General features: G+C 37.1%; 4 protein-coding genes across 5 annotated transcripts; 2 read left to right on the top strand and 2 right to left on the bottom strand.

The window, feature by feature from the left end:
• Positions 1 to 209: 209 nt before the first annotated feature.
• Positions 210 to 13389, bottom strand: gmnn (geminin DNA replication inhibitor). The gene is given in 8 exon segments (XM_051391422.1): positions 210 to 1567; positions 1569 to 1628; positions 1752 to 1862; positions 2412 to 2494; positions 2577 to 2730; positions 2860 to 2961; positions 3997 to 4070; positions 13286 to 13389. Coding segments are annotated over 7 exon segments (717 nt in total). The 5' UTR covers positions 4054 to 4070; positions 13286 to 13389; the 3' UTR covers positions 210 to 1417.
• A 101-nt stretch (positions 13390 to 13490) lies between these two features.
• On the top strand, positions 13491 to 17635 carry cunh6orf62 (chromosome unknown C6orf62 homolog). Of its 2 annotated transcripts, none has more exons than XM_051391429.1 (5): positions 13491 to 15178; positions 15350 to 15523; positions 15619 to 15744; positions 16039 to 16173; positions 16268 to 17635. In XM_051391429.1, exons 1-5 carry the CDS (start codon positions 15050 to 15052, stop codon positions 16391 to 16393), a joined length of 690 nt encoding a protein of 229 aa, XP_051247389.1. In that variant the 5' UTR covers positions 13491 to 15049; the 3' UTR covers positions 16394 to 17635. The 2 variants fall into 2 exon arrangements, with proteins under 2 accessions (XP_051247389.1, XP_051247388.1); XM_051391428.1 differs by having other exon boundaries at positions 15347 to 15523.
• On the bottom strand, positions 16523 to 21079 carry acot13 (acyl-CoA thioesterase 13). The gene is made up of 3 exons (XM_051391438.1): positions 20914 to 21079; positions 18677 to 18861; positions 16523 to 18037 (listed from the first exon to the last, which is right to left on the bottom strand). The coding sequence occupies exons 1-3, from the start codon at positions 20995 to 20997 to the stop codon at positions 17878 to 17880; spliced, it is 429 nt and encodes a 142-aa protein (XP_051247398.1). The 5' UTR covers positions 20998 to 21079; the 3' UTR covers positions 16523 to 17877.
• Positions 21080 to 21149: 70 nt separating this feature from the next.
• On the top strand, positions 21150 to 23907 carry tdp2b (tyrosyl-DNA phosphodiesterase 2b). The gene is made up of 7 exons (XM_051391406.1): positions 21150 to 21530; positions 21752 to 21876; positions 21992 to 22141; positions 22334 to 22425; positions 22784 to 22902; positions 23003 to 23173; positions 23342 to 23907. Exons 1-7 carry the CDS (start codon positions 21384 to 21386, stop codon positions 23621 to 23623), a joined length of 1086 nt encoding a protein of 361 aa, XP_051247366.1. The 5' UTR covers positions 21150 to 21383; the 3' UTR covers positions 23624 to 23907.
• The last annotated feature ends 3427 nt before the right edge of the window (positions 23908 to 27334 follow it).

Below are 27334 nucleotides of genomic sequence, written 5' to 3'. Positions count from 1 at the left end.
AGATTACTGAATACTTTAGTATCCTGTATCTGGATCCCTGAAGGGAGTAGGAAACTGAACAGTGATCAGGGTCAAGAGGACTGGAAAATACCTGACACCACAATATTGAACTTCTGGTAGTTTCCTCAGCAAAAAACAGTTCAGATTGAGATATTGCATACAAGCTGTCAAAGTTAAATTTTTATATATAGAGTAGCATAAAACAAATATTTAGGTACAATTTGTTTAATTCCAGTACAGTAGTTGAGTTTTCACCACTGCTTGTCCAATAACCTTTGATCACTGAGGGTCAGTCAGCAGGTCATTTAAACCTGAACTAACTAAATGCTCAACTATGTTCAGTTAGTTGCCAACTGAATCTGCCATTTGGAGCTGAGCAGGTAGTGCACAGTGTGCTTTACACCTTTTAAATACAGCTGCCTGCTGTCAACAAAATGACAGAATGGTGAGTGAACCAAAATAAAGCACTGAGGGCCAGATGCAGTTACAGGTAACAAGTCCCAGACACATCACTACAAATGACCCCCCTTCACATTTGAAGTATTACAGAGGCATTAAGCTATATTTGAAGAACAGGACCCAGGAGGAGTGCTGCTCAGAATCTACATGCTGGAGGCACAGCAACTACTCTTCAAGGGCATGGTAGGAACAGTCAGACCCATATGCATAACAATTCAAAGTAAGATTTTTTTTAAAAAGTGTTTATTTTACAGATGCTTTATGTACATAATATTGTCATAAGTACAGTTTTACAGTGTAAACCAAAACACTTGTGGCCTAGAGCATTGCCCACAACTGGCAGTGAATCTAGCAACATCAAGACTTTTCACAGCACACACTTTGACCTTTAACAGCAAGGCAAGCACAGGGGTCATTTTCCTGTTAACTGGAAGCAAACTAAAGAAAGCAGCTGGCTGATAGTTTAGCCTTCAAATAATCAGATTTTAAAAATAAAAAAAACCTAAGCTGCAAGTCACTGTACAGACTGGTGACAAGGATGCTGGGCCCTGTTCCCACCATCAATCTGATCTATAAGAGCGTCGCAGTACACCATGACAGTGAGCCAGCATGCACAATACCAGGCCCCTTAAACTGGAGTGACTAAAAATAAATTCAGCCACAATTTTGTCATCAATGCCTGTTCTCCTACATAGACATGTCAAAATGCCTGCTGTGCCAAAGTCTTACACATGCTTAGTTTTAATGGCCTCTTTACTTGAAGATGAACTGACAAAAGCAAAAATAATTTCAAAAAGAAACCAGCCCGTCTGTTCAAGGTTTAAAAATATAAAATTACAGGCCATAAACAAGTACATAAATTATTTTGAAAAGCCCATTTAAAGGGATGCCACTTGTTGCTGCCAAAATCTGCTGACCTGCTTAAGCAAATCAAAGTCCCATGACAGACAGATTTGTGTCAATCTTGCTCTCCTGAGGGTCCAACTTCATCGTCTGAGGCCTCTTCTTCATGTTCTGAGGCCTCTTCTTCATGCGTATTGCACTGACTGTAATCTGAGTCCTCATCCTCACTCTGCTCTTCCACTTCACTGTCATCATCATCATCATCACACATCAAGGGCCATTTCTCTCAGTTGCTCCAGATTGTCTGGGCCCTTCCCAGTCAGTCTCTTAAAAAAAAAAAAAAAAAAAAAAAAAGCACATTAAGTTTGCTCATGTATCCAGAGAGATCCCGCAGGGTAGTCCACTTTGTTTCAAGTTTACTTAACAGACTGTAATAGCAGTGTGCCTACCTCAATCATATCAGCCATGTACTGTACGTGTTGTGCCAGCTCATGCAGCTCTTCATTTTCACACTTGAGCTTTGTTATCCGTTCGTCTTTGGACTCAATGTCCTTGTGCAACTGGTTTAAAGAGAGAAACATTATACATGACAAACCAAGTTTAAAAAGGCAGACAAAAGCAGAACCATTGCACAGTGTCTCTGCACGATTGCTGAATAATCAAAATTGCAATATGGCCAAGTGTATCCAAATGGCAGAAGCATTAAGCTTGATAAAAGTTTGAGACAAAACAGCATTATAATGAAGTACTGCAGAGGAAAACTGGCCTACAAATCTTGTTTCTACAAATGTAAGAACATATGTTCATGGTACAGAGCCCAACAAATATCATGGTTTAGTTTTTTCAGGGCAAGTGAAAATTGTGATGAAAAAAATAAAGCATCTGACAAATACTATAATCAAAATAAAGTTCCAAACAAGTGTTTAAATATTACAGGAATGGCACCTTAGGATAGTTTTCATAGAGGCAAATAAGTATATTTTAGGTGTAGAGTTAACAAATTCACTGCCAGCTGGACTGGGGCCAACTAAGGTTGACTCAGTCAGTGGGAGCGTGGGAACAGCTCAATTGGCAGCTAAACATTAGCCATCTCTTAGTGATTAACTCACCTTCTCATTCTCCTGTAGAACATTGTACAAGGCCTTCCGACGCTCCTCGGCTACCTCTTTCCAGTAGGTGGAAGGAGGAGTTTCTACAACAGCAATGATTCAAGATAAATGCAAAATTCCTGTCTTGACTCTACAATTTGTCATTCATCATGAATCTCTACCTACCTTTGACCATAAGTTCATAAGCTTCATTGGACATGCCATCTGACGTACATTGAGTTTCTTCTGTTTGTGTGGCTTTAACTTCTACCTTCACCCTCTTTGGACCCCTAGTTTGTTCTGCGCTCCATTGTTTCCGTTTGGGAACGACCTTACCCATCTAAAAAGAGGAAACTCATTTAGAGGCTTTTATACTTGTTCTGTTAGTGAACAATTTTAAACAGTTTTGATCTAATGTAAACATTGAAAAGACGCCCAAATCAAATGACTTTCACAAGCCACTGCCTACCTGAGCTGACCTTCCCAAATCTTTGTTGATAGCTGAGGGTTGGAGAACTTGCAGGGTTTGCCTGGGGGGTCCCATTGCCTTTTGTGATGGTGTGAAAAAGCTCTGGAAGACAAAAAGTGTCACCTTATAGCTGAGAAGATTACAAATGAGCAATACAAGAATGGTAAACAAAAGGCAAGATCCTAACCCCCTTCCAAGGTGAGTCTTGAAAAACTCTTGAGTCACATGGGAACCTAACATGACCGGTGTTCTCATTTTCAAAGCCTCTATTCATCAGGGCTTAGCATCACTTTGCACGCTTTACTTTAGTTACACTGTCACCATGGGAGAGGGCATAAGTGAAGTGGCTCAACAGCACTGCTGCCATGTGCAACAGGCCCACAGGTGTGGGAACAGGGGCAGAGCATAAATTCTTTCAGCCGTGGGAAAGTTTCTCCTCCGGGCTCATTACAGAGCAGACAACAAGCCAAGCTGGTTAATGTTTGGCCACAGCTTCACAACACTGCTAGTGTGTTTCAGGTCTAATTTTGAGTTGTGGTAGAGACCATGTCTGAAAGTACTTGAGGTACAGCCATGTAAATCATAACACTGGCAATTTAGATTAAAAAAAAATTAAGATCTGCCATAATGTGCAACATATTTAAATAGTTAGGACATTAAATTGGTATTAATGACAGTAGAGTCACCCTCACTTCAGTCCAAACAATGCAGTTAAATAGTCTCTTGCCACTCAATACAATACTGACAGAGAAGTCTTTTTATTGTCATTTGACAGCTGCCTGCTCAGATTGGCAGACCTTTTAACATAGAAGGAAGCTTATAATTAAAAAAAAAAAAAAAAAAAAAAAAAAAGCCTTAAGAGTAATTCTTGGGCACACTTTGAGAAAGAAAAGGGGCAAAAAAAAAAAAAAAAAAAAACACACGTCAGGAGTGATTTCTTCCTGATAATTTTGCCTTTTAAAATGGTATCTTTCTTTAATTGTTACCGGCTGTTAATTAAGTCAAATGGCCTGTATGCTGAGATCATCCACACAATGTCAAGCTATCGTGATAATATCTTACCCCTTAAATGAATACCAGCCCTAAATGTCAACATTAACCATTGAATACTAATCTGAAGGCACACAAATGACTCACCTTTATATTTTCATCAGACATCTGTTGACTGTGTTTAAGCTTTGCACCGAAACTCATTTTCTCTCTCAAGATACCTAAAAGAGGAAATTAACATAACGTCACTATTCTTTAAAGCCTTTTTTTTTGTTTTTTAAAAAAATTTTTTTTTTTTTTTTAATTTTTTTATTAAAATATTTTTTTTTTTATTTTTTTTTTCCCCTCCGTCATTAAAAAAAAACCACTTTTTTTTTTTTTTTTTTTTTCTTTTTGAGTAAAAATAAAAAAAAAAATTATTTTTTTTTTTTTTTATTGTTTTTTTTTTTTTATTTTTTTTTTTTTTTAAAAAAATTTTTTTTTTTTTTTATTAATTTTTTTTTTTTTTTTTTTTTTTCCCTTCTCCAATAATAAAAAAAAAAATATATATTAAATTTTTTTTTTTTTTTATTTTTTAAAATTTAAAAAAAAAAATTTTTTTTTTTTTCCCCCAAGGGGCACACTTTACCATATTTGAGGCATACTGAAAAATAATATTGCCAATATTTCATGGCTATGGATGATGTAATTTGATAAAAAATTTAAAAATAACAATAAAACAGCTTTTACCAAGTGGCATATTTTGACCACATTTGAGCTACTGTAAAAACAAGAAGTCAATAGTTTAGTGTCGTTAGATTTACTTCAACACTAAATTGTAACCATAATAATGTGACTTTAGCAATTTGGAGAAATTTAACGTTAAAAGTCCTTTTCGTTACCTCCAGTAGGAACCACCGTGGTATATCTACTTCTACAAACACACCAACTAAACGTTAAAACAAGGTAATTTTTCACCATATTTGAGCTACTGTAAAATAATATTGCTCAATATTTCATGGCTAAGGATGGTATATCTGACTTCTACACATCTAAGACTACACATATACTCAATATCAAGCACTTTTATGGCTAATTTGGAGAAATTCAACAATAAAGGTATCTAACTGTACTTCCAATGAGCAGCAGATTTGAGATAATTTAATATAATATTAAAAGCTCAATATTTCAACGCTATAGTGACTTACCGTTGACTAAGACAACACGTCGAACACTACATATACACTATTTTTTAATATTAAACCCTTTTTTTGCAGCAATTTGGAGAAATGCAACAATAAATGTCCTTATTTGTACCTCCAAAAATCTAGGGGGGTATTTCACCATATTTGAGCTACTGTAAAATAATTTTGTTAAATTTTTTTTGGTTATGGATGGTATATCTGACTTCTACACATCTAACACTACACACATACTCAATATCAAGCATTTTAAAAAAAAAAAACCTTTTTTTTCCCCCCAAGGGCACCTTTCCCTTTTTTGGTACTTTAAAATATTTTTCAATATTTCATGGTTGGTGGTATATCTGACTTCTACTGTTGTAATTTGGTGAAATTTTTTTATTAAAATTCTTTTTTTTTTCTTCAAGGGGCCCTTTTTTTTATTTTTGTTCTTTTATAATATTTTTTTTTATTATTTTTTGGTTTTGGAGGGTATATCTGACTTCTACACATCTTAGACTACACACACACTCAATATCAAGCACTTTTACTGCAGCAATTTGGAGAAATTTAAGAACAAAAGTCCATATTTGTACCTCCAAGTGGCATATTTCACCATATTTGAGCTACTGTAAAATAATATTGCTCAATATTTCATGGCTATGGATGATGTACCTGACTTAACTACACATCTAAGACTACACACACACTCAATATCAAGCATTTTTACTGTAGCAATTTGGAGAAATTCAGCAATAAAAGTCTTTTTTTTTACCTCCAAGTGGCACACTTTACCATATTTGAGCTACTGTAAAAACATATTGCTCAATATTTCATGGGGGAGGGGGGTGTTTTTTTTTTCTGCACTTCTACGACTACACACACACTCAATATCAAGCACTTTTACTGCAGCAATTTGGAGAAATTCAACAATAAATGTCCTTATTTGTACCTCCAAGTGGCACATTTCACCCTATTTGAGCTACTGTAAAATAATATTGCTCAATATTTCATGGCTATGGATGGTATATCTGACTTCTACACATCTAACACTACACATATACTCAATATCAAGCACTTTTACTGCAGCAATTTGGAGAAATTCAACAATAAAAGTCCATATGTTTACCTCCAAGTGGCATATTTGACCACATTTGAGCTAGTGTAAAATAATATTGCTCAATATTTCATGGCTATGGATGGTATATCTGACTTCTACACATCTAACACTACACACATACTCAATATCAAGCACTTTTACTGTAGCAATTTGGAGAAATTCAACAATAAAGGTACTTTTTTTTCGTCAAAGTGGCACATTTGACCATATTTGAGCTACTGTAAAATAATATTGCTCAATATTTCATCGCTATGGATGGTGTACTTGACTTCTACACATCTAAGACTACACACACACACAATATCAAGCATTTTTACTGTACCAATTTGGAGAAATCTAAGAACAAATGTCCATATTTGTACCTCCAAGTGGCACATTTCACCCTATTTGAACTACTGTAAAATAATATTGCTCAATATTTCATGGCTATGGATGGTATATCTGACTTCTACACATCTAACACTAAACATATACTCAATATCAAGCACTTTTACTGCAGCAATTTGGAGAAATTTAAAAAACAAAGTCCATAGGGGTACCTCCAAGTGGCATATTTGACCACATTTGAGCTACTGTAAAATAATATTCTTCAATATTTCATGGCTATGGATGGTGTACTTTATTTCTACATATAAAACAAAACCCCCACTCCTTAAAAAATCCCTTTTTTCAGCAATTAGGAGAAAAAATACAATTTACACCTCAACTACACACACCCTCAATTTCAAGCCCTTTTACTGCAGCAATTTGGAGAAATTCAACAATAAATGTCCTTATTTTAACGTCAAAGTGGCACATTTCACCATATTTGAGCTACTGTAAAATAATATTCTTCAATATTTCATGGCTATTGATGATGTACTTGACTTCTACACATCTAAGACTACACACACACTCAATATCAAGCACTTTTACTGTACCAATTTGGAGAAATCTAAGGACAAAAGTCTATGTGTCCCTCAAATGGCATATTTGACTACTGTAAAATTATTTTGCTCAATATTTCATGGCTATGGATGGTGTGCTTGACTTCTACACATCTAAGACTACACACACACTCAATATCAAGCATTTTTACTGTAGCAATTTTACGGAGAAATTCAAAAAAAAAATTATTTTTTTTTTTTTTCTAATTGTAGTTTTTCACTACATTTGAGCTACTGTAAAATAATATTGCTCAATATTTCATGGCTATGGATGGTGTATTTGACTTCTACACATCTTACACCTACACAGACACTCAATATCAAGCACTTTGAGAATACTGCAGCAATTTGGAGAAATCAACAATAAAAGTCCATATGTATACCTCCAAGTGGCACATTTGACCACATTTGAGCTACTGTAAAATAATATTGCTCAATATTTCATGGCTATGAATGGTATATTTGACTTCTGCACATGTAAGACTACACACATACTCAATATCAAGCACTTTTACTGCAGCAATTTGGAGAAATTCAACAATAAAAGTCCCATAGTTCTATCTACAGATCTAGATATATAGAGCATATTTTCCCATGTTTGAACTACTGTAAAAACACATTGCTCAATATTTCCTGGCCGATATACTGTATACTGTATCTGTATTTTATACTTTCCAAGAGTAAAATGTTTTTCGATAAATACATAACTTTAGAAAGTAACTTTTATTTATATAGTTGAGTATGTCTTGCAGATATCGTTAATAAATTACATTTATTTTTAAGCCATCCTATCAAAGATGGGCTAATTATAAAAGGTTTGGATAGACCTGTAATGATTTTTAACTTCAAGTGGAGCGACAGATCTTGGTGTTTTTTCACACCTACACGAGAAATCCCCCATAATACCTTGAGACAGGTTGTTGTTGGAGAAGACATCACACAAACAGAGTGATACGTCCTAACGGATAATTTACTGACCTGCTTGTGTATTACACGTTTATTACATGAAAATGCCTGGAAAGAGCGGGTAAGTATTGCTTTACTAATTATTTTATTTTATTTTATGAAGAAACTCTGAATTTGAACTTTTTACTTAGCTTTTAAATTGCTTAAACTCTGCAAGGTCATCGACGTCCTTGTCAGACATTGTTTTCTTTATGAGGCCGAAGCGTAGTTTATAATGTAATGATATAATATTGAAATATAAGACATAAGGCAACCACTAGGATCAAGAATGTAATGCTTACTTGTCGGTAGACGCTACATAACTTTGGGAAATGATGCCACATTGTAATGATGAACAAACATGCATGGCCATTGTCAAAGGTCCTTTGACTTCTTACCTTAAAATAACAAATTGGTTCTGTGGCTATCCACCACTCTCATCTTTGTTGATATGACCATTTCACACTAATTAAATGCATTAAACAGCATTGAATTAGCGTTACATACTACGGGGCATAACTGTGATGAAGTTAGGGCCCGTATAGTATTTAATTCATTTAGGCCAATTAATGTTATTTTTCAATGTTTTTAAAGTATAACTTTGCTTTAAAAAATGGCCCATTGTGAACCTCAACAGTAAAAACAGTTTGTTGACATTCAGATGATATATGTTTTTCTGAAAAATTAAAAATACTCTATGAATTTCCTTAAAACAAGTGTGACTATATACATTTCCAAATGTAGTCTTAGATGTGTAGAAGTCAAGTACACCATCTATAGCCATGAAATATTGAGCAATATTATTTTACAGTAGCTCAAATATGCCATTTGGAGGTACACATATGGACTTTTGTTCTTAGATTTCTCCAAATTGGTACAGTAAAAGTGCTTGATATTGAGTGTGTGTGTAGTCTTAGATGTGTAGAAGTCAAGTACACCATCCATAGCCATGAAATATTGAGCAATATTATTTTACAGTAGCTCAAGTATTGTGAAATATGCCACTTGGACGTACAAATATGGACTTTTGTTCTTAAATTTCTCCAAATTTGTACAGTAAAAGTGCTTGATATTGAGTGTGTGTGTAGTCTAAGATGTGTAGAAGTCAAGTACACCATCCATAGCCATGAAATATTGAGCAATATTATTTTACAGTAGCTCAAATATGGTCAAATGTGCCACTTTGACGTAAAAATAAGGACATTTATTGTTGAATTTCTCCAAATTGCTGCAGTAAAAGTGTTTGATATTGAGTATATGTGTAGTGTTAGATGTGTAGAAGTCAGATATACCATCCATAGCCATGAAATATTGAGCAATATTATTTTACAGTAGCTCAAATGTGAAATGTGCCACTGGTGAAATGCGCCACTTGAGGTACAAATATGGACATTTATTCTTAGGTTTCTCCAAATTGGTACAGTAAAAATGCTTGATATTGAGTGTGTGTGTAGTCTTAGATGTGTAGAAGTCAAGTACATCATGCATAGCGATGAAATATTGAGCAATATTATTTTACAGTAGCTCAAATATGGTCAAATGTGCCACTTTGACGTAAAAAATAAGGACATTTATTGTTGAATTTCTCCAAATTGCTGCAGTAAAAGTGTTTGATATTGAGGATATATGTGTAGTGTTAGATGTGTAGAAGTCAGATATACCATCCATAGTCATGAAATATTGAGCAATATTATTTTACAGTAGCTCAAATATAGTGAAATGTGCCACTTGGAGGTAAAAATAAGTACCTTTATTGTTGAATTTCTCCAAATTGCTGCAGTAAAAGTGCTTGATATTTAAGTATTGTGTAGTGTTAGATGTGTATAAGTCAGATATACCATCCAATAGCCATGAAATATTGAGCAATATTATTTTACAGTAGCTCAAATATGGTGCAAATGTGCCACTTGGAAGTACAAATAAGGACATTTATTGTTGAATTTCTCCAAATTGCTGCAGTAAAAGTGCTTGATATTAAGTGTGTGTGTAGTCGTAGATGTGCAGATGTCAGATATACCATCCTTTTTTTTTTTTAGTACCCCATAGCCATGAAATATTGAGCAATATTATTTTACAGTAGCTCAAATATGGTGAAATGTGCCACTATAGATGGCAAGGTAAAAATATTGAGAACAGACTCAATTATTGTTGAATTTCTCCAAATTGCTACAGTAAAAATGCTTGATATTGAGTGTGTGTGTAGTCTTAGATGTGTAGAAGTCAAGTACACCATCCATAGCCATGAAATATTGAGCAATATTATTTTACAGTAGCTCAAATATGGTAAAGTGTGCCACTTGGAGGTAAAAATAAGGACTACTTTATAGTTGAATTTCTCCAAATTGCTAAAGTAAAAATGCTTGATATTGAGTGTGTGTGTAGTCTTCGATGTGTAGAAGTCAAGTACATCATCGATAGCCATGAAATATTGAGCAATATTATTTTACAGTAGCTCAAATGTGGTCAAATATGCCACTTGGAGGTACAAATATGAACTTTTGTTCTTACATTTCTCCAAATTGCTGCAGTAAAAGTGCTTGATATTGAGTATATGTGTAGTGTTAGATGTGTAGGGAAGTCAGATATACCATCCATAGCCATGAAATATTGAGCAATATCATTTTACAGTAGCTCAAATAGGTCAAATATGCCACTTGGAGGTACAAATAAGGACATTTATTGTTGCATTTCTCTTTATTTTTTTTTAAATAAAAATTAAAATTATTTAAAAAAAACCAAAAAAATATGAAGGACTTTTATAGTTGAATTTCTCCAAATTGCTACAGTAAAAATGCTTGATATTGAGTGTGTGTGTAGTCTTAGATGTGTAGAAGTCAAGTACACCATCCATAGCCATGAAATATTGAGCAATATTATTTTACAGTAGCTCAAATATGGTAAAGTGTGCCACTTGGAGGTAAAAATAAGGACTTTTATAGTTGAATTTCTCCAAATTGCTACAGTAAAAATGCTTGATATTGAGTGTGTGTGTAGTCTTCGATGTGTAGAAGTCAAGTACATCATCGATAGCCATGAAATATTGAGCAATATTATTTTACAGTAGCTCAAAGTTGTTAAATATTCCCCTTGTAGGTAAAAATATGGACTTTTATTGTTGAATTTCTCCAAATTGCTGCAGTAAAAGTGCTTGATATTGAGTATATGTGTAGTCTTAGATGTGTAGAAGTCAGATATACCATCCTTAGCCATGAAATATTGAGCAATATTATTTTAAAGTAGCTCAAATATGGGGAAATATGCCACTTGGAGGTACAAATATGAACTTTTGTTCTTACATTTCTCCAAATTGCTGCAGTAAAAGTTTTTTATTTTGGGGATTTGTGGAGTGTTAGATGTGGAGAAGTCAGATATACCATCCATAGCCATGAAATATTGTTGAGCAATATTATTTTACAGTAGCTCAAATATGGTGAAATGTGCCACTTGGAGGTAAAAATAAGGACTTTTATTGTTGAATTTCTCCAAATTGCTGCAGTAAAAGTGCTTGATATTTATGTATATGTGTAGTGTTAGATGTGCAGAAGTACAGATATACCATCCATAGCCATGAAATATTGAGCAATATTATTTTACAGTAGTTCAAATAGGGTGAAATGTGCCACTTGGAGGTAGGCACAAATATGGACATTTGTTCTTAGATTTCTCCAAATTGGTACAGTAAAAATGCTTGATATTGAGTGTGTGTGGAGTCTTAAATTAAATAAAACATCCTTTAGCCATGAAATATTGAGCAATATTATTTTACAGTAGCTCAAATATGGTGTTTTTTTTAATTAAAAAAATTATTTTTTTTTTTTTTTTTTTTCTATTTTTTGCTGTTAAAGGTGTTTTTTATTTTGTGTGTGTGTAGTGTTTGATGTGTAGAAGTCAAATATACCATCCAACCAAATATGGAAATATTTGGAGCTAATATATATTTTACAGTAGCTCAAATATAAATGTGCTTACATTTTGGAGAAAAAAATAAGACTTTTATTGTTAATTTCTCCAAATTGCTGCAGTAAAAGTGCTTGATATTGAGTACTATAGTGTGATAGTCTTCAAAAAAAGATGTGTAGAAGTCAAGTACACCATCCATAGCCATGAAATATTGAGCAATATTTTTACATCTCATTTTGGTAAATTTGGGGTAAAAAAATTTATTTTTTTTTTTTTTTTTTTTTTATTTTTTTAGGTAAAATTTTTTTTTTTTTGTTTTTGTGTAGTCTTAGATGTGTAGAAGTCAAGTACACCATCCATAGCCATGAAATATTGAGCAATATTCCATTTTAATATAAGGTAAAAATAAGGACTTTTATAATTGAATTTCTCCAAATTGCTGCAGTAAAAGTGCTTGATATTGAGTGTGTGTGTAGTCTTAGATGTGCAGAAGTCAGATATACCATCCTTAGCCATGAAATATTGAGCAATATTATTTTACAGTAGCTCAAATATGGTGAAATGTGCCACTTGGAGGTAGGAAAAATAAGGTTTTTTTTTATTTTATTTCTCCAAATTGCGGAAAAAAAAGTGTTATTGAGTGTGTGTGTGTAGTCTTAGACGTGTGGAAGTCAAATATATCATACATAGTTATGAATTATAGAGCAATATGTTTTTACAGTACCTCAAATATGCGTCAAATATGCAATCTCTGGAGGCATAAATATGGGATTTTTATTTTTACATTTATCCACACTGGCAGAGTAAAGATACTCGATACGAGGTGTTTTTTATTCATCATGGGCGCATGGAAAACTTTAATGCAACATATTTTATTTTAAATGTAGGTTCGAATTATACCTTAATAAATTCATAATACCTTTATTTAAAAAAAAAAAAAGTAAATACATTTTTTTTTTTTTTTTTTTTTTTTTTTAAAAATAATCTTTTTAATAATTTTTGGTTTTTTTTTTTTAACCAGGGGAATTGAAGTTTCGGGCTTTTTTGCCCGTTTTTATAGAGCGGACATAGTGACACATTCATTAAAAAACAGCTGGCGATATTTTGAATTAGCTCAGAAGAAGTCAATAGTTTTAATTTTTTTATATTTTAAAATTTTTTTTAAATTTAAAAATTTAATTTTAGTTTTTTAAATTTAAATTTTTTTTCCCCTCCAGAGGAACCCCGTGGTAAATTTAAAAAAACCCAAAAAAATTAAAAAAAAAGGAATTTAAGGGGGCCCCGCGGCTAATGTTAACACAAAGGTATCTAACTGTACTTAATGAGCAGCAGATGTTGAGATAATTAAATTAAATTAAAGCAATATTAACGTTAAGTCGACTTACCGTTGATAAGACAACCGTCGCGGATGAACTGCCTTTTCTTTTTACTGTGGATCTCGCGCCAGGAGCTTAAATACGCCCACTTAGTCACGTGGTAACCGCGCAACTCACGAGGAAGGATTTTTTTTTCGTGCTGTTGTTTTTTTTTTCCTCCTCGTGCGGTCACATGTCAACACACGTCACATCTTTGTAGTTGACTGTGCAGCCATTTTGGGGAGGCTGTGGATCGACAAGCTTGTCTGTGCCATTATTAGCTGCCCACAGACAAAAAAACAACAAAAAAAACACACAAAGAAACCAAACGGAAAAACGTTGGACGACACGCCGTGAAAATATGGGCCCACCGGGAGACAGAACACGATACATGTCGACTGAAAGAACGGAGGATTTCAGCTGGATTGTCGATTTATCTTGACATGGCATGCAGCAGGGCGAGTCGGAGGTTGTGACGACTGAAGAAAAGAAGAGAAAGAAAACAAGCGCAGCAAACACCTCGAAACTTCAGACGTGGAAAGGGGAGATTTCGTTTAGCCAACGTTCATTTCGCCATTCAGCGTTCAGCCGTTGGTTTGGCAGTTGGTTCCCTGGCTGATTATTTTTTGGGGGGTTTTATTTTTAGTCGTTGACAAGACGCGACTGAAGCAAATTACACCGGAGCTAAAATGCTGAGCACAAGCGAAACCAGTTAGTCGGTCAACCCCGCAGGTCTCTCGACTCTCACAGCACTGGCAGTCACATTGAACCAGACGAGAAAATGTAAACGCGTGGAAAGATGACTGTACGCTAGCTAGCCGACCACACATAGGCCTCAATTAAGCCAATCAGTCAGAAGATAAGATGTAGCTATATCGTTGGTTCACTACTAGTTAGTGTTGGAAGTGAATGCCTAGATTAGCTTGCTAGCTCACCTTAGCTAGTGTGCTAAAAATACGCCCACATCATGACTATCGGCAGTGGCAGCACCGCAGGCCGTGGGCCAAATGAGTGGCAGTAACAGTCAAGGAAATGTCAAGGTACTTTCGCAGTAGTCTTCGATGTTACCCGGTGCCAATATCTCCTGGCATCTGTATTTACCTGCCATGTTCGTCTGTATCCCCAACTCGTCTGTAAAACGCACATAACGCAGGCTCTACAGAGAAACACACACACACACACACACACACATAAAACGACAGCCATGGATGAGGGACTTTGAAATGACCCAAACAATAGAATATTTGTCTGCTTGCTAGTCTCTGTACTCCTCAATTTCACTAGCAAAAAAATATATATTGCCGGTATGGGTTTTTTACAGTAGCAGCTGTTTCTGTTGATTTCAGTAACACAGAAGAGAAAAAAAAGTTAAGTCAAATTTGAGTTGCTCTTTCATTTAGATCTCTGTTGTAAAATCCCTTGTCGATGGCAGGTTGAACAAAAGAAGTATAGAAAAGAAAAAGAAGCTAATTTGGCTTAAAAATCATGTCTTAAAAAACATGGATTTCTGAACTAGTAATAAGGAGATGTAGTCTTAGCTTGTTGGTCATTCCCCTCCTCAACACTGCCCTTTTTACAAAAATTAAAATGACTTAGTTTTGTTTCTGATTTGTTGTCCTTTTCAGTTGGTAGCTAGTGGGTAATTCACAGATCTAGCCTAGAGTCGTTTGATGCGTTGTCTCTGGAAAGGGTAGCTAGCTCCATCCTTTATCCAACGTATAAATACAAAAGCAGAGAGTGTAGCCAAAAAATATTCTGCACAAGAGAGGAAGACACTACCATCAAAATCTAACCATGGGGGACCCAACTTCACGAAGAAATCAGACAAGAAATCGACTTCGAGCTCAACTTCGGAAGAAAAGGGAATCTTTGGCTGATCAGTTTGACTTCAAGATTTATATAGCCTTCGTTTTCAAAGAAAAGGTTTGTCAGTAAAATGGAAGAATACAGTAATTCTTGACACAATCTCCTCACATGCAACATGATTCTTCAGCATTTGCTCATTACACATTAAAAGTGACTATTCATACTTACAAAATGATGACTAAAATACGTGTTTGTATCTGTTTTTGTTTTTTTTGTGTGTGTCAGAAGAAGAAGTCTGCACTTTTTGAGGTAGCTGAAGTTGTGCCAGTGATGACCAACAATTATGAAGAAAACATCCTAAGAGGTGTGCGGGATTCCAGCTACTCTCTCGAGAGTTCGATAGAACTCCTGCAAAAAGATGTTGTGCAACTACACGCCCCCCGATACCAGTCAATGCGAAGGGTGAGTCCGTGCGCCATCTCGGAACGGGGGACAGCTGAAAGAAGACGATGTTCAGTTGTGTTTTACATTTGTTCTTCCTTCTCATATTGCTGTAGGATGTGATAGGCTGCACACAGGAGATGGACTTCATCCTTTGGCCACGCAACGATATTGAGAAGATTGTCTGTCTGCTGTTCTCCAGATGGAAGGGGGCCGATGATGAACCCTTTAGGCCTGTTCAGGTCAGAACTGGGCACCTCGTCAGATTAGTCGGGCTGCAAATGCTAAAAGCCTGTTGGTATTTTGATTGTAATTACGGCTGCAACAAATTATTTTCTTCATCGATTAAATGCAGATTTCCAGAGTAATCGATAAAATGACAAAATGGTGAAAATAGTTCAAATGTCTTATTTGACCTTGGTTCTCACAATGTAGACTTTTTACATTTTGAAAAATCAAGACATTTTAGTAATGAAATAAATGTCTGAATGTAACAAAATGTTTTTCTTGGCTCACATGTCTCTACTGATTTACAGGCCAAGTTTGAATTTCATCATGGAGACTATGAGAAGCAGTGCTTGCATGCTTTGGGCCGTAAAGACAAGGCTGGAATGGTCATGAACAACCCAACTCAGTCTGTATTTCTCTTCATGGATAGACAGCACTTACAGGTGAGTCAGTGTGCGGTATTCATAACGTTTCTCATTGATAAACCTCAGGCAGCATCCTAACACATGTTATCACAAATGTCCACCTCTCCTGCAGACTCCTAAAACCAAGGCCACAGTTTTCAAGTTGTGCAGCCTCTGCCTTTACTTGCCCCAGGACCAGCTGACCTGCTGGGGTGTGGGAGACATCGAGGATCACCTCCGCCCATACATGCCTGATTAAGGCTTCCTGCTCCACTCAGCCACATAGGGAAAAGCCCTTCCCCTCCCTCCTGCCTAAGCCTTCAGAAGCAAATTGATGTACTCATCTCCACCCGTTTCCTTTTTAAAAAGATTTGAACTTGTGCTTGGATTTCTCCTTTTTTTTTTTTTTTTTTTGTTACCTACTCGTTCTCCCCTCCCTGACCTGAAGCTGATTCAGTTCCCATCCTTCTTTGTTCCCCTCACGCTCCCAATGTTCCTCCCCTTCTCTCTGCCATTTTTGGATTGGTTCCCCCATTTTTTTTTATTATTTCACTCCCTCCTCATTCCCTCTTACTCACTCATCCATTTTTTGTTTATTTGAACCTGCACGAACATTGATTTTGAGTGGTTGGTTGTTCTCTTGGAGCCGCACCGTCAACAGCACCGGTCATTGAAGGAACTCTTTATGTTGCATCAAAACAGGAACAAACAATACACAGGTCTTCACGGTGGTTCTCAGATGGACGTGTTTTTATATCCTTGTTGTCATAAGAAAGGATTGTTAAAGCTTGTTTGTAATGTCAATGGGGTTTCTAGAACAACTTTACACAATCTTTTGACCAAGGACAGGTGTGAATAGGCGTTAAAACACCTGTATAAGCAAAGAAAACAAGATGAACAATATTTGTCAAATCATATGGTGTAGGTATTGCTTCTTATAAACCGCCTTAGTTTTTTTTTTGCTGGACTTTTAAAAATGTTTTGGTGTCATTTGCTTTTCTCTGAAACATGCTAGGCAGGCCTTTGCTAAAATCTTGAGTGACTTGAAAGGCATTGTACACAAAGTTGAGACATGTTGGTTAGATGTTGAAGGTCATTGTCACCGTTCAAGACGTTCATGCACCATTCATTTAAGCTACTGAAATCTGATGTTTTATGTTCTGTTTTTATTTGGGATGTGGGTTGGTGAGAAACTGAAATGGTGACATACTTAATGTTTAACATACCTAACAAAAGTTGCTGAAAGCTAACTGATTTTTGTTTAATTTGACCTACTAAAATTAAGATGATTTGCTGCCATGCTCATCAAATTAAAATTGGGGTTTTTTTGCAGGCTTTTTTTTTGTCAAAGAATATGAAGTACATATAATTTTGCTCCTTGTTGATTCAGTGTGTTCAGTTGGAAGGGTATAAAGGCGTGTAACTTCTGGGTTTTTTCTGTTGATTCTCAAATCAATACTGCTGAGCATATCCCAATACAGTGCAAATTCTGAAAGCATAACTCTTGTCTATTTGTTTTATTGCATGTGCATGAAACAGTACCATTGATACAGTAGTATTGACAACAAATATGTAAGAGTGGTAACTAGACCGGTAATTAAGTAACCAGCTGTGAGATCGATTTGTAGCGTTGGTCAGTGGTTTTGCAAACTATTTACAGACAGAGGTCAGTTTACAGCTACTGTTGCTTTGACATTATAGTTACATATGTGATTTACAAACGGACACAGAGAGGGAGGCAGTTCAGCCGCTGCCAAGGTGTTTGGTGTGTCTTCCTTGAGCTATGAGCTTCCCTGTGGCCTTGTTGGTGAGGTCTACGGTGGCAAACGCCAGCGTCCGTCCTTGCTTCAGAACCTGAGCAGTGATTAGTACGTCCTCTCCCATCTTGGCAGCGTTCATGTATCTGTAAGACATTGACATTTGTTCCCAGTCATTTGTAGTTTATGAAGTTAATCTTCAATCTCACCTGGTAAACACACTGAAGGTCAAGGTCACCCTCGCTGGGAATAAATGGGAACACGGTGGTGGGGAGGTTAAATTCATTTTATTTTAAGACAGGCTACATTTTCAGGAGTCAAATGGTGATGAAACATTTTGTTTTGCCAGGCAGTAGAGGATATCATGTCCTCTGTCTCTTTCTGGGGCATTTAGGGGTTTTAGGAACCTGGGATGAATTTACATTTGCAACAAAAAATTACACATTGTATTTTATATGTTGATTGAAGTATTTTTAGACTCAGTATGTTCACATTTGACTTCTAGGCCAAAACAAATATTACAACAAGGTTAAATCAAAAAGTAGAAATTTTATTTTTTCTGACATCAATATTTTTAAAATTATAGCTACAACTATACCTGAAATGTGGAGGAATGAGGTCCGTGTTTTACGTTTATTCCACAATAAATGGCATTAGATATGAAGTTATGAATCCTGCATCCAGTTCAATCTGTAGTTTCACACCTTAATCTACAAGTAATTCAAAGGTTTTTGGGGAATAACTCTTTAGAAGCTTTTGAAAGTGTACACCGTTCACGGACTCACGTTATGTTCATATCCACACTGACTCCTGGTGCTCCCCTCTCGGTGTACATGATAGCCATGGTGGAGACCACATCGACCAGGGTGGCTGTCAACCCGCCGTGCAGCGTCCCTCCTCGGTTGGTGTGCTCCTCTTCCACCCGCATCTCACACACCACCTTACCCGGGCTGGCAGACAAGACGTCCATCTGTGGAAATCACACATCTCTGTGACAGTGCAACAGTGCCGACGTTATCCAGCTAACTTCTTATTTAAATAGCGCAAACCAAGTTATAAAGGTGCATACCGGAGTGTGTACCACTAGGGTTTTACATACTTCAGATTACATTCTATTGTATAAAAAAATAAATGAATTATAAACAAGTAAACAAAATACACATAACAAAACCAACAAGCAAAATAAATAAATATACACACTATATTTTACCATCTAATCCTGTATTTTTAAGAAAATTAAAGAGAGCCTTACTACAATCCCTTCCAAACTCCACGCCCGACATAACTCATATCCTATCGTGTAAAATACACCGCTCTGCATTATATTAACACCTCATAATGACGTGCTCATCATCTTCAGGAATATCACATTTATCTGAAATGCACTTTGATATTGAGTAAAGAGTTGATTTTAATCCAGTATATCCAAGTCTTAATCTTAACCATGACCACTTCCTCTCTTCTACACTTCCCTTTGTAAAAACTTCACTGTAACTGATTTCTGAATGCTGTAATAGTGTCGCCCTTTGCTATCTGTGTCACATTACTTCTGCCACGAATCTGTCACTGCTTTCCTTATTAATGATTTGGCTTCACCTTTTCCAAATGGAACTGTCATTATTTCATCATCATTTAATTTCAACGATCTCTTGGCAATCTCATCTGCTTTCTCATTTCCCTCCACACCAACAAAACTGTATATCAGTTCCACCTCTTTTTTTCCTCAACAGTATCCTATTAATCTCCAACAATAAATCATCTCTTACTGTTTCCTTTGAGTTCAAACTATTAAGAGCTGCAGTGGAGTCTGAACAAATGACAACTCTCTCCGGCCTTACCTCTTCTATCCATTGTAATCCTAAAATGATTGCAGTTATTTCTGATGTAAACACAGATAATCTATCATTAAGTCTTGTGCATATCTTTACATCAAACTCAGGTATGTATACCCCGGTTCCTACACGTCCACTTCCGGGATCTTTGGATCTATCAGTAAATATTGTTAAGTAATTGTAATAATTCCTCTTTACATAATCTTGAACCAAATATCTAATATCCACCTTATTTTCAACCCATTCTCTCTTCTGCTCCACAAGTTTTAAGTTCACTTTTGGTACTGGAACTATCCATCGATTTGGTATTTGGTCCATACTCTAACCTATTTAACCCATATTCTTCTACAATTGTATTAATGTTCCAACCAAGTCCTTTACATTTTCATTATTTTGAATATTCCCAATAATCACACAGCACCTCTGTTGCAGGTTGTTCCTTTCCAGATCCCTTTAACTTAACCCAATATACCAACGACAACTTTGAACGTCTTAACACTAATAGTAGTTCCTCAGTTCAGACCATTTTCAAGTGGTGATCCATCACTATCTCTTCTCTTTGTCACATCAGTATTTACTTTTAAAATGTCATCTTTTCTTTGTTTGTGTTTTTTTGTCTAAAAGACTTCCACTATGTACACTTGCACATTTCTTACCCAGTAATTCAGCTTTCTCTTTATTTGTAGTTGCCAGATATTCTCCATCTATTAGCACTGGGACTTTAACAGAGTTTCTTTTCCATCATTGACCAAATATCACAACAATTTTATTTCTCTACCAATTGTCTCCAAGCACTGTTCTTGAATGACTTCATTATTTTCCATGCTATAAGCTCTCCTCCTTTCACTGATCTCATCCATAGTTATTACCATTGATACATAATAAATAAGACCTCTAAGCTTTGCTGCATCCACTGGAATATGACCACTGATCTTTTCTCCATGCAGTGTTTTCACTCTGAGAGACTTTTCTCTTTGCCACGACATACTATCGCTATCTCCATCCGTACTATCACCCACGATTGTTACATTCACATATTTATGAATTTATATTTATATTACATTCATTCGTATAGTTGTTGCTAACTTAATTGCCAATTGAATAACAACTCTCGTCAAACTTTCCCCCACAGCCACCACCTCCTCTCCAGCTACGTTAAACTGTTTATATGAACGATAAAATGTCTTTACCTTGCTCATGACTCTGTCGAAGCATGGGCCATTCACCATTGATCTCATTATTTGTTTTAACGAATTTAAAGAAAGGGAAACCATATTTAACGCGTATTCAAGTGGCCAATGTCAAACATCTGTTGACGTCGGACTGGACCGGAAACTGTTGCGTTTGATAAATCGTCCGGGTGAAATTTAAAGCTAATCAGCTAATAGCCAATTTAGCTTCGTTTCGACTTGATTTGTTGTTCAGAAAGTAAACAGCACCGCAATAATAACAATACGTGGTGGTAAACATTAGTAACTATACATGTGGAATTGTATAGTATTCACATTTAAGCAGTTTGTTGTGACTAGCAACTTCACCCGGAAGCCTTTCACCGGTACACCTGGAAAAAAAAAACTTGTAGAGAAAAATGAACATGGCATCTGCATTTAGCTCAACTTTTCTTGTGTAGTTCTGTAAGTAAACCTGGTGCCTAGAAAAGATGGCTTCTACATCCGACTCGGAAAACCCGTCAGTTTCTAATGTGGAAGAAAACAGAAGTCGTCTGTGCGATGAGTTTGCTGCAATAACGGGAAGTGACAGCGCTGTGGCTCAGTGCTACCTGGCTGAAAATGAATGGGAGATGGAGGTATGGTAGCTACACCCACTGAGGCCTCTCAACTGTGACATTACCTGGATAGGTTACTGTCGCAGCAAGATACAGAATACCACAGCTGGTGGCCAGTATGACAAATAAATCCAACACTGCTGCAGCTTATTTCACTGATTAGGTCAGCCTCTAATGTAAAATGTGCTGATCAGTGTCTAATCTTGGACCTGAATTACCACAACCATCTCTTTTTCTTTCAGAGAGCTTTGAACTCATTCTTTGAGGCTGATATGGAGCGAGTATTTGCAGTAGAAGATTCTCCTGAGAGGGAGACTGGCCCCAAAACAAAGAGGCAGAAGGTTGAGGAAAAGCCTCCAGGAGACTGGTAAGTCCCTCATTACTGTGTGTGATCACATCTACCAATGACTGTCTATTTGTGTTATAACCAGCCAACATTTAACAACTCTAAATTAACAGTCTCCACTCCAAAAAATCCCCAGTATAGATTTGACTGCAGACAGTCCAGCCTCCTCACGCAAACCCTCAGAAGAAGATGACAATAAACTGTCACTGATCTCCTGGAACGTGGATGGACTTGACACAGACAACCTTGCCGAGCGTGCCAGAGGCCTGTGCTCCTTCTTAGTCTTGTAAGCTTGTGTTTATACACTGTTACTCTTTGTTGGCATCTCTTGATATTTTATTTGTGGGAGACAATCCAATCTTATTCATTAAACTGTTGATATCAGAGGAGATACAACGTGTAGTTCAAGGTTTCAGGGGCTAAATCAGACAGAAGGAATGCTAATAATATTTGAAAAGTGAATCTTATCTTTGTGTAGATACACCCCTGACGTGGTGTTCCTACAGGAGCTAATTCCACCTTACGTCCAGTACTTGAAGAAACGGGCCGTCAGCTACCTAATCATTGAAGGTACAGTAAGTCTACTAGGCCTTTTTCAGCTTATAGTTTTTCGCATGTCACAGAAGGAAAAGCACAGGTGTAAATAACTAAACTAATGACGGCTGGATTCCATTTAGCTGCTCCTGCTATTGTGCATGTTGGCTTACTGGGACAATTGAATAGAACAGCCGTAATTAATGTTTTAAGAAGCACCTGTTCTTTTGCTTCTATCAGTCATAATGTCTGCTGTGTAAAAGAATTGTAGTTATTTTGTCTGTGGTGGTTACACAGTATGTTCTACTGAATACAAACAAGGCCCCACAACAGAATATGGGATAAACTTTGGCCGTGCTCAGCAGTTTAAACTATCTTAATTTGTGCTTACCAGCTGGCGAGGAAGGTTACTTCACTGGGATGATGCTGAAGAAGTCACGAGTCAAATTTGTGGAGAGCGAGATAGTAACTTACCCCACAACTCAGATGATGAGAAATCTGCTTGTAGCTCAGGTTTGTGCACACATAGTTGTCCAAACACTTAAATGGCATTTGCTTAACTTCAGCTCACCTCAGTTGATACAATGTTGGATTTTTTCTTTTTGAAAATCAGGTGGACTTCAAAGGTCAGAGGCTGTGTCTGATGACGTCCCACCTGGAGAGCTGTAAAGGCCAAGCAGAGGAGCGGATGAAACAGCTGCGAGTGGTGATGCAGAGGATGAGAGAGGCACCAGACAATGTCACCGTCCTGTTTGGAGGGGACACCAACCTGAGGGACGCTGAGGTCAGTCGTTTGTCTTTGTATCATGTGTGCAAAATCATCTGTGGCTCAAAAGCCCGAATAATATTTACAACAATGGAGTTACAACATGTTTACGCTTACATCCCCCCCCCCATACACGTAATCACACAGTGTCCCTCTCTAGTAATTATTCCTCTGGGCTCCATTCAGGTGGCCAAGGTGGGTCTGCCCCCAAGTGTCTGCGATGTGTGGGAGCGACTGGGAAAGCAGGAACACTGCCGCTACACATGGGACACCAAAGCCAACAGCAACAAGACTGTTCCTTACGTCAGTCGCTGCCGCTTCGACCGGGTCTATTTCCGCCCAGCTAACAAGGACGGCGTCCCACGCCAGGCCCCCGATCACATGGCCCTGGTGGGACTGGAGAAGCTGGACTGTGGACGCTACATTAGTGATCACTGGGGCATCTACTGTAGCTTCTCCGCTGGGTAGAAATGCTCCAAACAACCCGAAAAGGGCCAGTTAAATCTTTTGTTTTAGATCAGCTGATCTAATATGTTTTGTGTGTTTTACAGTCCCAGTACAAACCTCATCAGTGTTGGGTTCAAACCACAGTAACACTTCCCTGTGAAAGAAGATGTTCCGACCTCATCTGTAAATCTTGGTTTGATTAGTTTTATCCTCTAATGTGCCTCTTGTTGGAGTCTCTGCTCAACCTTTTTTCCCCTTAGAATAGCTAAATAAATGTAGAAAGCACCAATAAATGTTTAAATAAGTTTGCTGTGTTTTGAAATTAATTTTACCGTTGAAGCTAAAAGTTTATTCTTAACCTTTAAAACAGCAGTTGACAGAACTATCTAACCATTATTATTATTATTATTATTATTATTATTATTATTATTTTTATTATTATTAGCTGTCCTGGAGATTTCAATCATATCATGTGATCATCATCGGTTTGCCTAGTGGTCATGTAATTCTAGATTTCCATTTTTTCCTCAGAGCTTTAAGGTCTTTCGTCCGTGTTTGATTGGAAGTTGAATTACAGTGGAATTTAAAAGATCGTTGATCTTGGAAAGTTATGAGATTGTTTTCTCAACGTTTTATAGTTGTTTCCGGTCTGTATTTCAAAAAGTCTTCTGTTATATAGAAATGAAAGTGGTCAATGGTAACAAATATACTATACTGCAGGCAGATGTCTGTGTGTATGTATTACTGGCTTCTGACCACTAGAGAGCACTACAGAGTTTAATTGCAATTCAAAAAAGGGACATTTTCTGGTGACAGTCCGGAGTCCAGTATTTACATTAAAAAGGAAATAAAATTCAGTCAGTTTAAGTCTGAATGCTGATTACATGCATTACATCATTGTAATTAAACTATAGGTCCATAAACTAGGAACCAAGTGTAAACAAAATTCATACATATCAGGGTGAATTTGTTAAGCTGTTAAGCAGCTGATTTTTTTCAGACTTTATTGCAGTACATGAATTGTGATACAGCTACCTTTAATTTTTAGTTACTAGTACTACTTAAACTGACCTGTTTTATTAGTGCAATGTGACATAATACCAGTACCAGAAATCGCCCAATCTGGCAACACTGCATACAAAAGAAAATATGGTCGATAGAACAAAACAGATGTGGGATTATGTGTGTCAGTGGGAGAAATGGAAGTCTTGTGTAGTGAATATGTTGGCTCTGTACCATTTAAGTGTATCAATGAGCTTGTATGCAGTGGCAGGGTCCAAAAGCCAGCAGAGCTAAATGGAACGGAGCCCTTATTTCTATTATCATTTAAACTTGTGCTTTTCCTGCTATGTCATGTAAAATGTCTGTTGTGAAAAAGGTAAATTTGAATGTTTCTGTATATAATGATTTAATAGATTTAATAGCAAATATAATCTACATTCTACGTATCAATTCTACCCCAAACCTCCTCATCGCAGTCTCTTCCAGCACACTGTCAAGACGTCTCCCTCACCTCTCCCTGTAATGCACCCTTCAAATCTGAGAGTGTTTTCATGTTTGCTCGGCGAGCAGACAGCACAGTTGTTTTTTTTACAGCACAGCGACACAGAGTGAACAGGGGCTGACCTCAGGAGAGGACACAGATGTGACTCTTCCCTGGGAGCGGCTGTCATCAGAACAGCCCTTTCTACCTTGTTTATCCTCCGCTCACTGGTTCCTGATTAGCAAGGGCACATGGACGAAGTCCGTCCATCTCTAATGAGTTCACCTAAAGCCTAAAACATTAAGAATGAGTGTTCTCTGTTTTGTCTTCTGAGCCTGATTCATGTCATAGAATCAAAATTTAACTCACTGCGACACAAATATGACTTACTCTGTTGATTGGATAAGACAAATTAAGAACCAAACCTACTTAGAGATCCTGGGTTTGTATGCACCTGCAAATAATCCAGATTTGGTAGGTCATTTTCAGTACGAAGTAGGTTATTATTTTAATTTTTTAATCATCTTTACATCTAAAATATGTCCCCAAAAAATGCCCAGTACAATTTTCTGAAGCCCAGAGTGATGTCTTAAAATGTCTTCTTTTGTCCAAAACACAAAGACATTAAGTTAACACATTTTCACATTCATTAAATAACAATGAATAATTGTTTCAGTCAGTGGTAGACATTTTGTGTTGATTGCCCAGATTGTAATATGTAGTGTATTGTAACTAACACAGATTCAGGGTCAACATGAATGACTAGAGACAATAAAAATAAAATGATCTCGTCTTGAACCCAGTACAGGATGGGTCTTGCATGGAAAATAACATGCAAACAACTGTTGAGGAGGGAAAAATAAAAAAGTCAAGATGCTTATTTAATGGCTTCACAGCGAAGTGCCACACTGCAGGAGTTATTTGTGCCAATGAGCAGCAAAGCAGAGTCACAAATCTGAGTGTCATGGTTTCCTGTGATCCTCCAGAGGTGCACTATTTTGTCCTATTTGTGCACTGAGCAGTTTCCCACTACAGTTAGTGGAGGAGGAGAACAGCAGCAGGTCATAGATGGTACAGATGGAGGCAACAGCTGTCTGGGCCAAGAAAGTGGTCATGTGATCTATCCACCTGCCTCGAGCGGGAATCCTATGCCAGAGACCCATCAACGTTTCCCTCCTCCACAAATCCATAAACATCCGCATAAGTTTCCCCCTGGAAGGATACGTGGACATATTCCAAGATCATTTTACTCACCCTGCTTTTTTATTCTCTCTTACAATTTCACTCTGAGATGTGTTTTTCAAGCCTCACAGATGTATTTTTGGAGTTTTCCTCCAAAAGCATAGCCCTCAGTGAGAACTAGGGCTTTCATTTGAGGCCCGTCAAAATGAATGTTCTTGGTTTTGTGTTGGACGTATCCATGTGCTGGCGGGGCGGCTCTGGGATGAGGTTTGTCCTTTGAGGCAGGGTTGGACGATGATGGATCGGACACAGATCTGACCCGAGCCCGGAAGAGATCGGCGGCTTGTGTGAAGAGCAGCAGACGAATCTGTTCTGCAGCTCCTGGTAACAGATGGAGCAATACAATGCAAGAGGAGTATGATCTATTACTGTTGGATTGATAGACTGTTTGTATTTTTTTTTGTATTTGGGGTGCGAGCAGATGGCTGTGGGCAATATTTCCACTGTATATGTGTTTGTTTGTGTGTGGTTACATGAGCACAGCACTGTTGACAAGCAGAATCTATCTGGACCATGTCTGTCAGACACCGTCCACACAAAAGCACCCAGCTCCCCCTTTGTACAGATAGCTTGTCACAGGCAAGGCAAGGGCAATCGTAAGTGGTGCTCCACTCTCTATCACCACCGCCACATCCATCACTACTTCCCTTCAAAATTGCTCTGACAAACTGCCCCAGAAGCCAGCATTATTTCTGGCCGTACAGTGCTGCTGCTGCTGCTGCTTCTACTGCATATTTGAAGGCTGACTGTTATTTAGAGGTTTGCAAGATAAGGGGAAACCTCCTGAGAGAGAACATTTTGTCTCCCATCACTCTGAAAGGGTCAGGGAGGAAGCTAGGTGATACTTAGAGACTCATGCTAGGACTTGGGGCGAGTTATGATGTGAGGTAAAAAGGGTTTTATGAAATGTGTGGCAGCTCGACAAAGACTGAAATTTAAGGTAGGACACCACAGGCAAAAACATAGTTTTTCATGCATTGGTTTTTGAATTTGGAGATTTTGCCTCC

The sequence above is a fragment of the Dicentrarchus labrax genome, unplaced genomic scaffold, assembly GCF_905237075.1.
Source record: "Dicentrarchus labrax unplaced genomic scaffold, dlabrax2021, whole genome shotgun sequence".
Classification (NCBI taxonomy): Eukaryota; Metazoa; Chordata; class Actinopteri; family Moronidae; genus Dicentrarchus; species Dicentrarchus labrax.
This window is presented reverse-complemented; position numbering and strand designations above follow the sequence as displayed.

Coding starts and splice junctions, on each gene's coding strand:
- cunh6orf62 (XM_051391428.1), top strand. CDS start 15,050: ATGGGGGACCCAACTTCACGAAGAAATCAGACAAGAAATCGACTTCGA. Junction 15,179..15,346: donor CCTTCGTTTTCAAAGAAAAG/GTTTGTCAGTAA, acceptor TGTGTGTGTCAG/AAGAAGAAGTCTGCACTTTT. Junction 16,174..16,267: donor TGGATAGACAGCACTTACAG/GTGAGTCAGTGT, acceptor CCTCTCCTGCAG/ACTCCTAAAACCAAGGCCAC.
- acot13 (XM_051391438.1), bottom strand. CDS start 20,997: ATGGTTTCCCTTTCTTTAAATTCGTTAAAACAAATAATGAGATCAATG. Junction 18,862..20,913: donor TCGACAGAGTCATGAGCAAG/GTAAAGACATTT, acceptor TGATTTCCACAG/ATGGACGTCTTGTCTGCCAG. Junction 18,038..18,676: donor AGTGTGGATATGAACATAAC/GTGAGTCCGTGA, acceptor AATGTCTTACAG/ATACATGAACGCTGCCAAGA.
- tdp2b (XM_051391406.1), top strand. CDS start 21,384: ATGGCTTCTACATCCGACTCGGAAAACCCGTCAGTTTCTAATGTGGAA. Junction 21,877..21,991: donor GAAAAGCCTCCAGGAGACTG/GTAAGTCCCTCA, acceptor AAAAATCCCCAG/TATAGATTTGACTGCAGACA. Junction 22,426..22,783: donor CAGCTACCTAATCATTGAAG/GTACAGTAAGTC, acceptor TGTGCTTACCAG/CTGGCGAGGAAGGTTACTTC.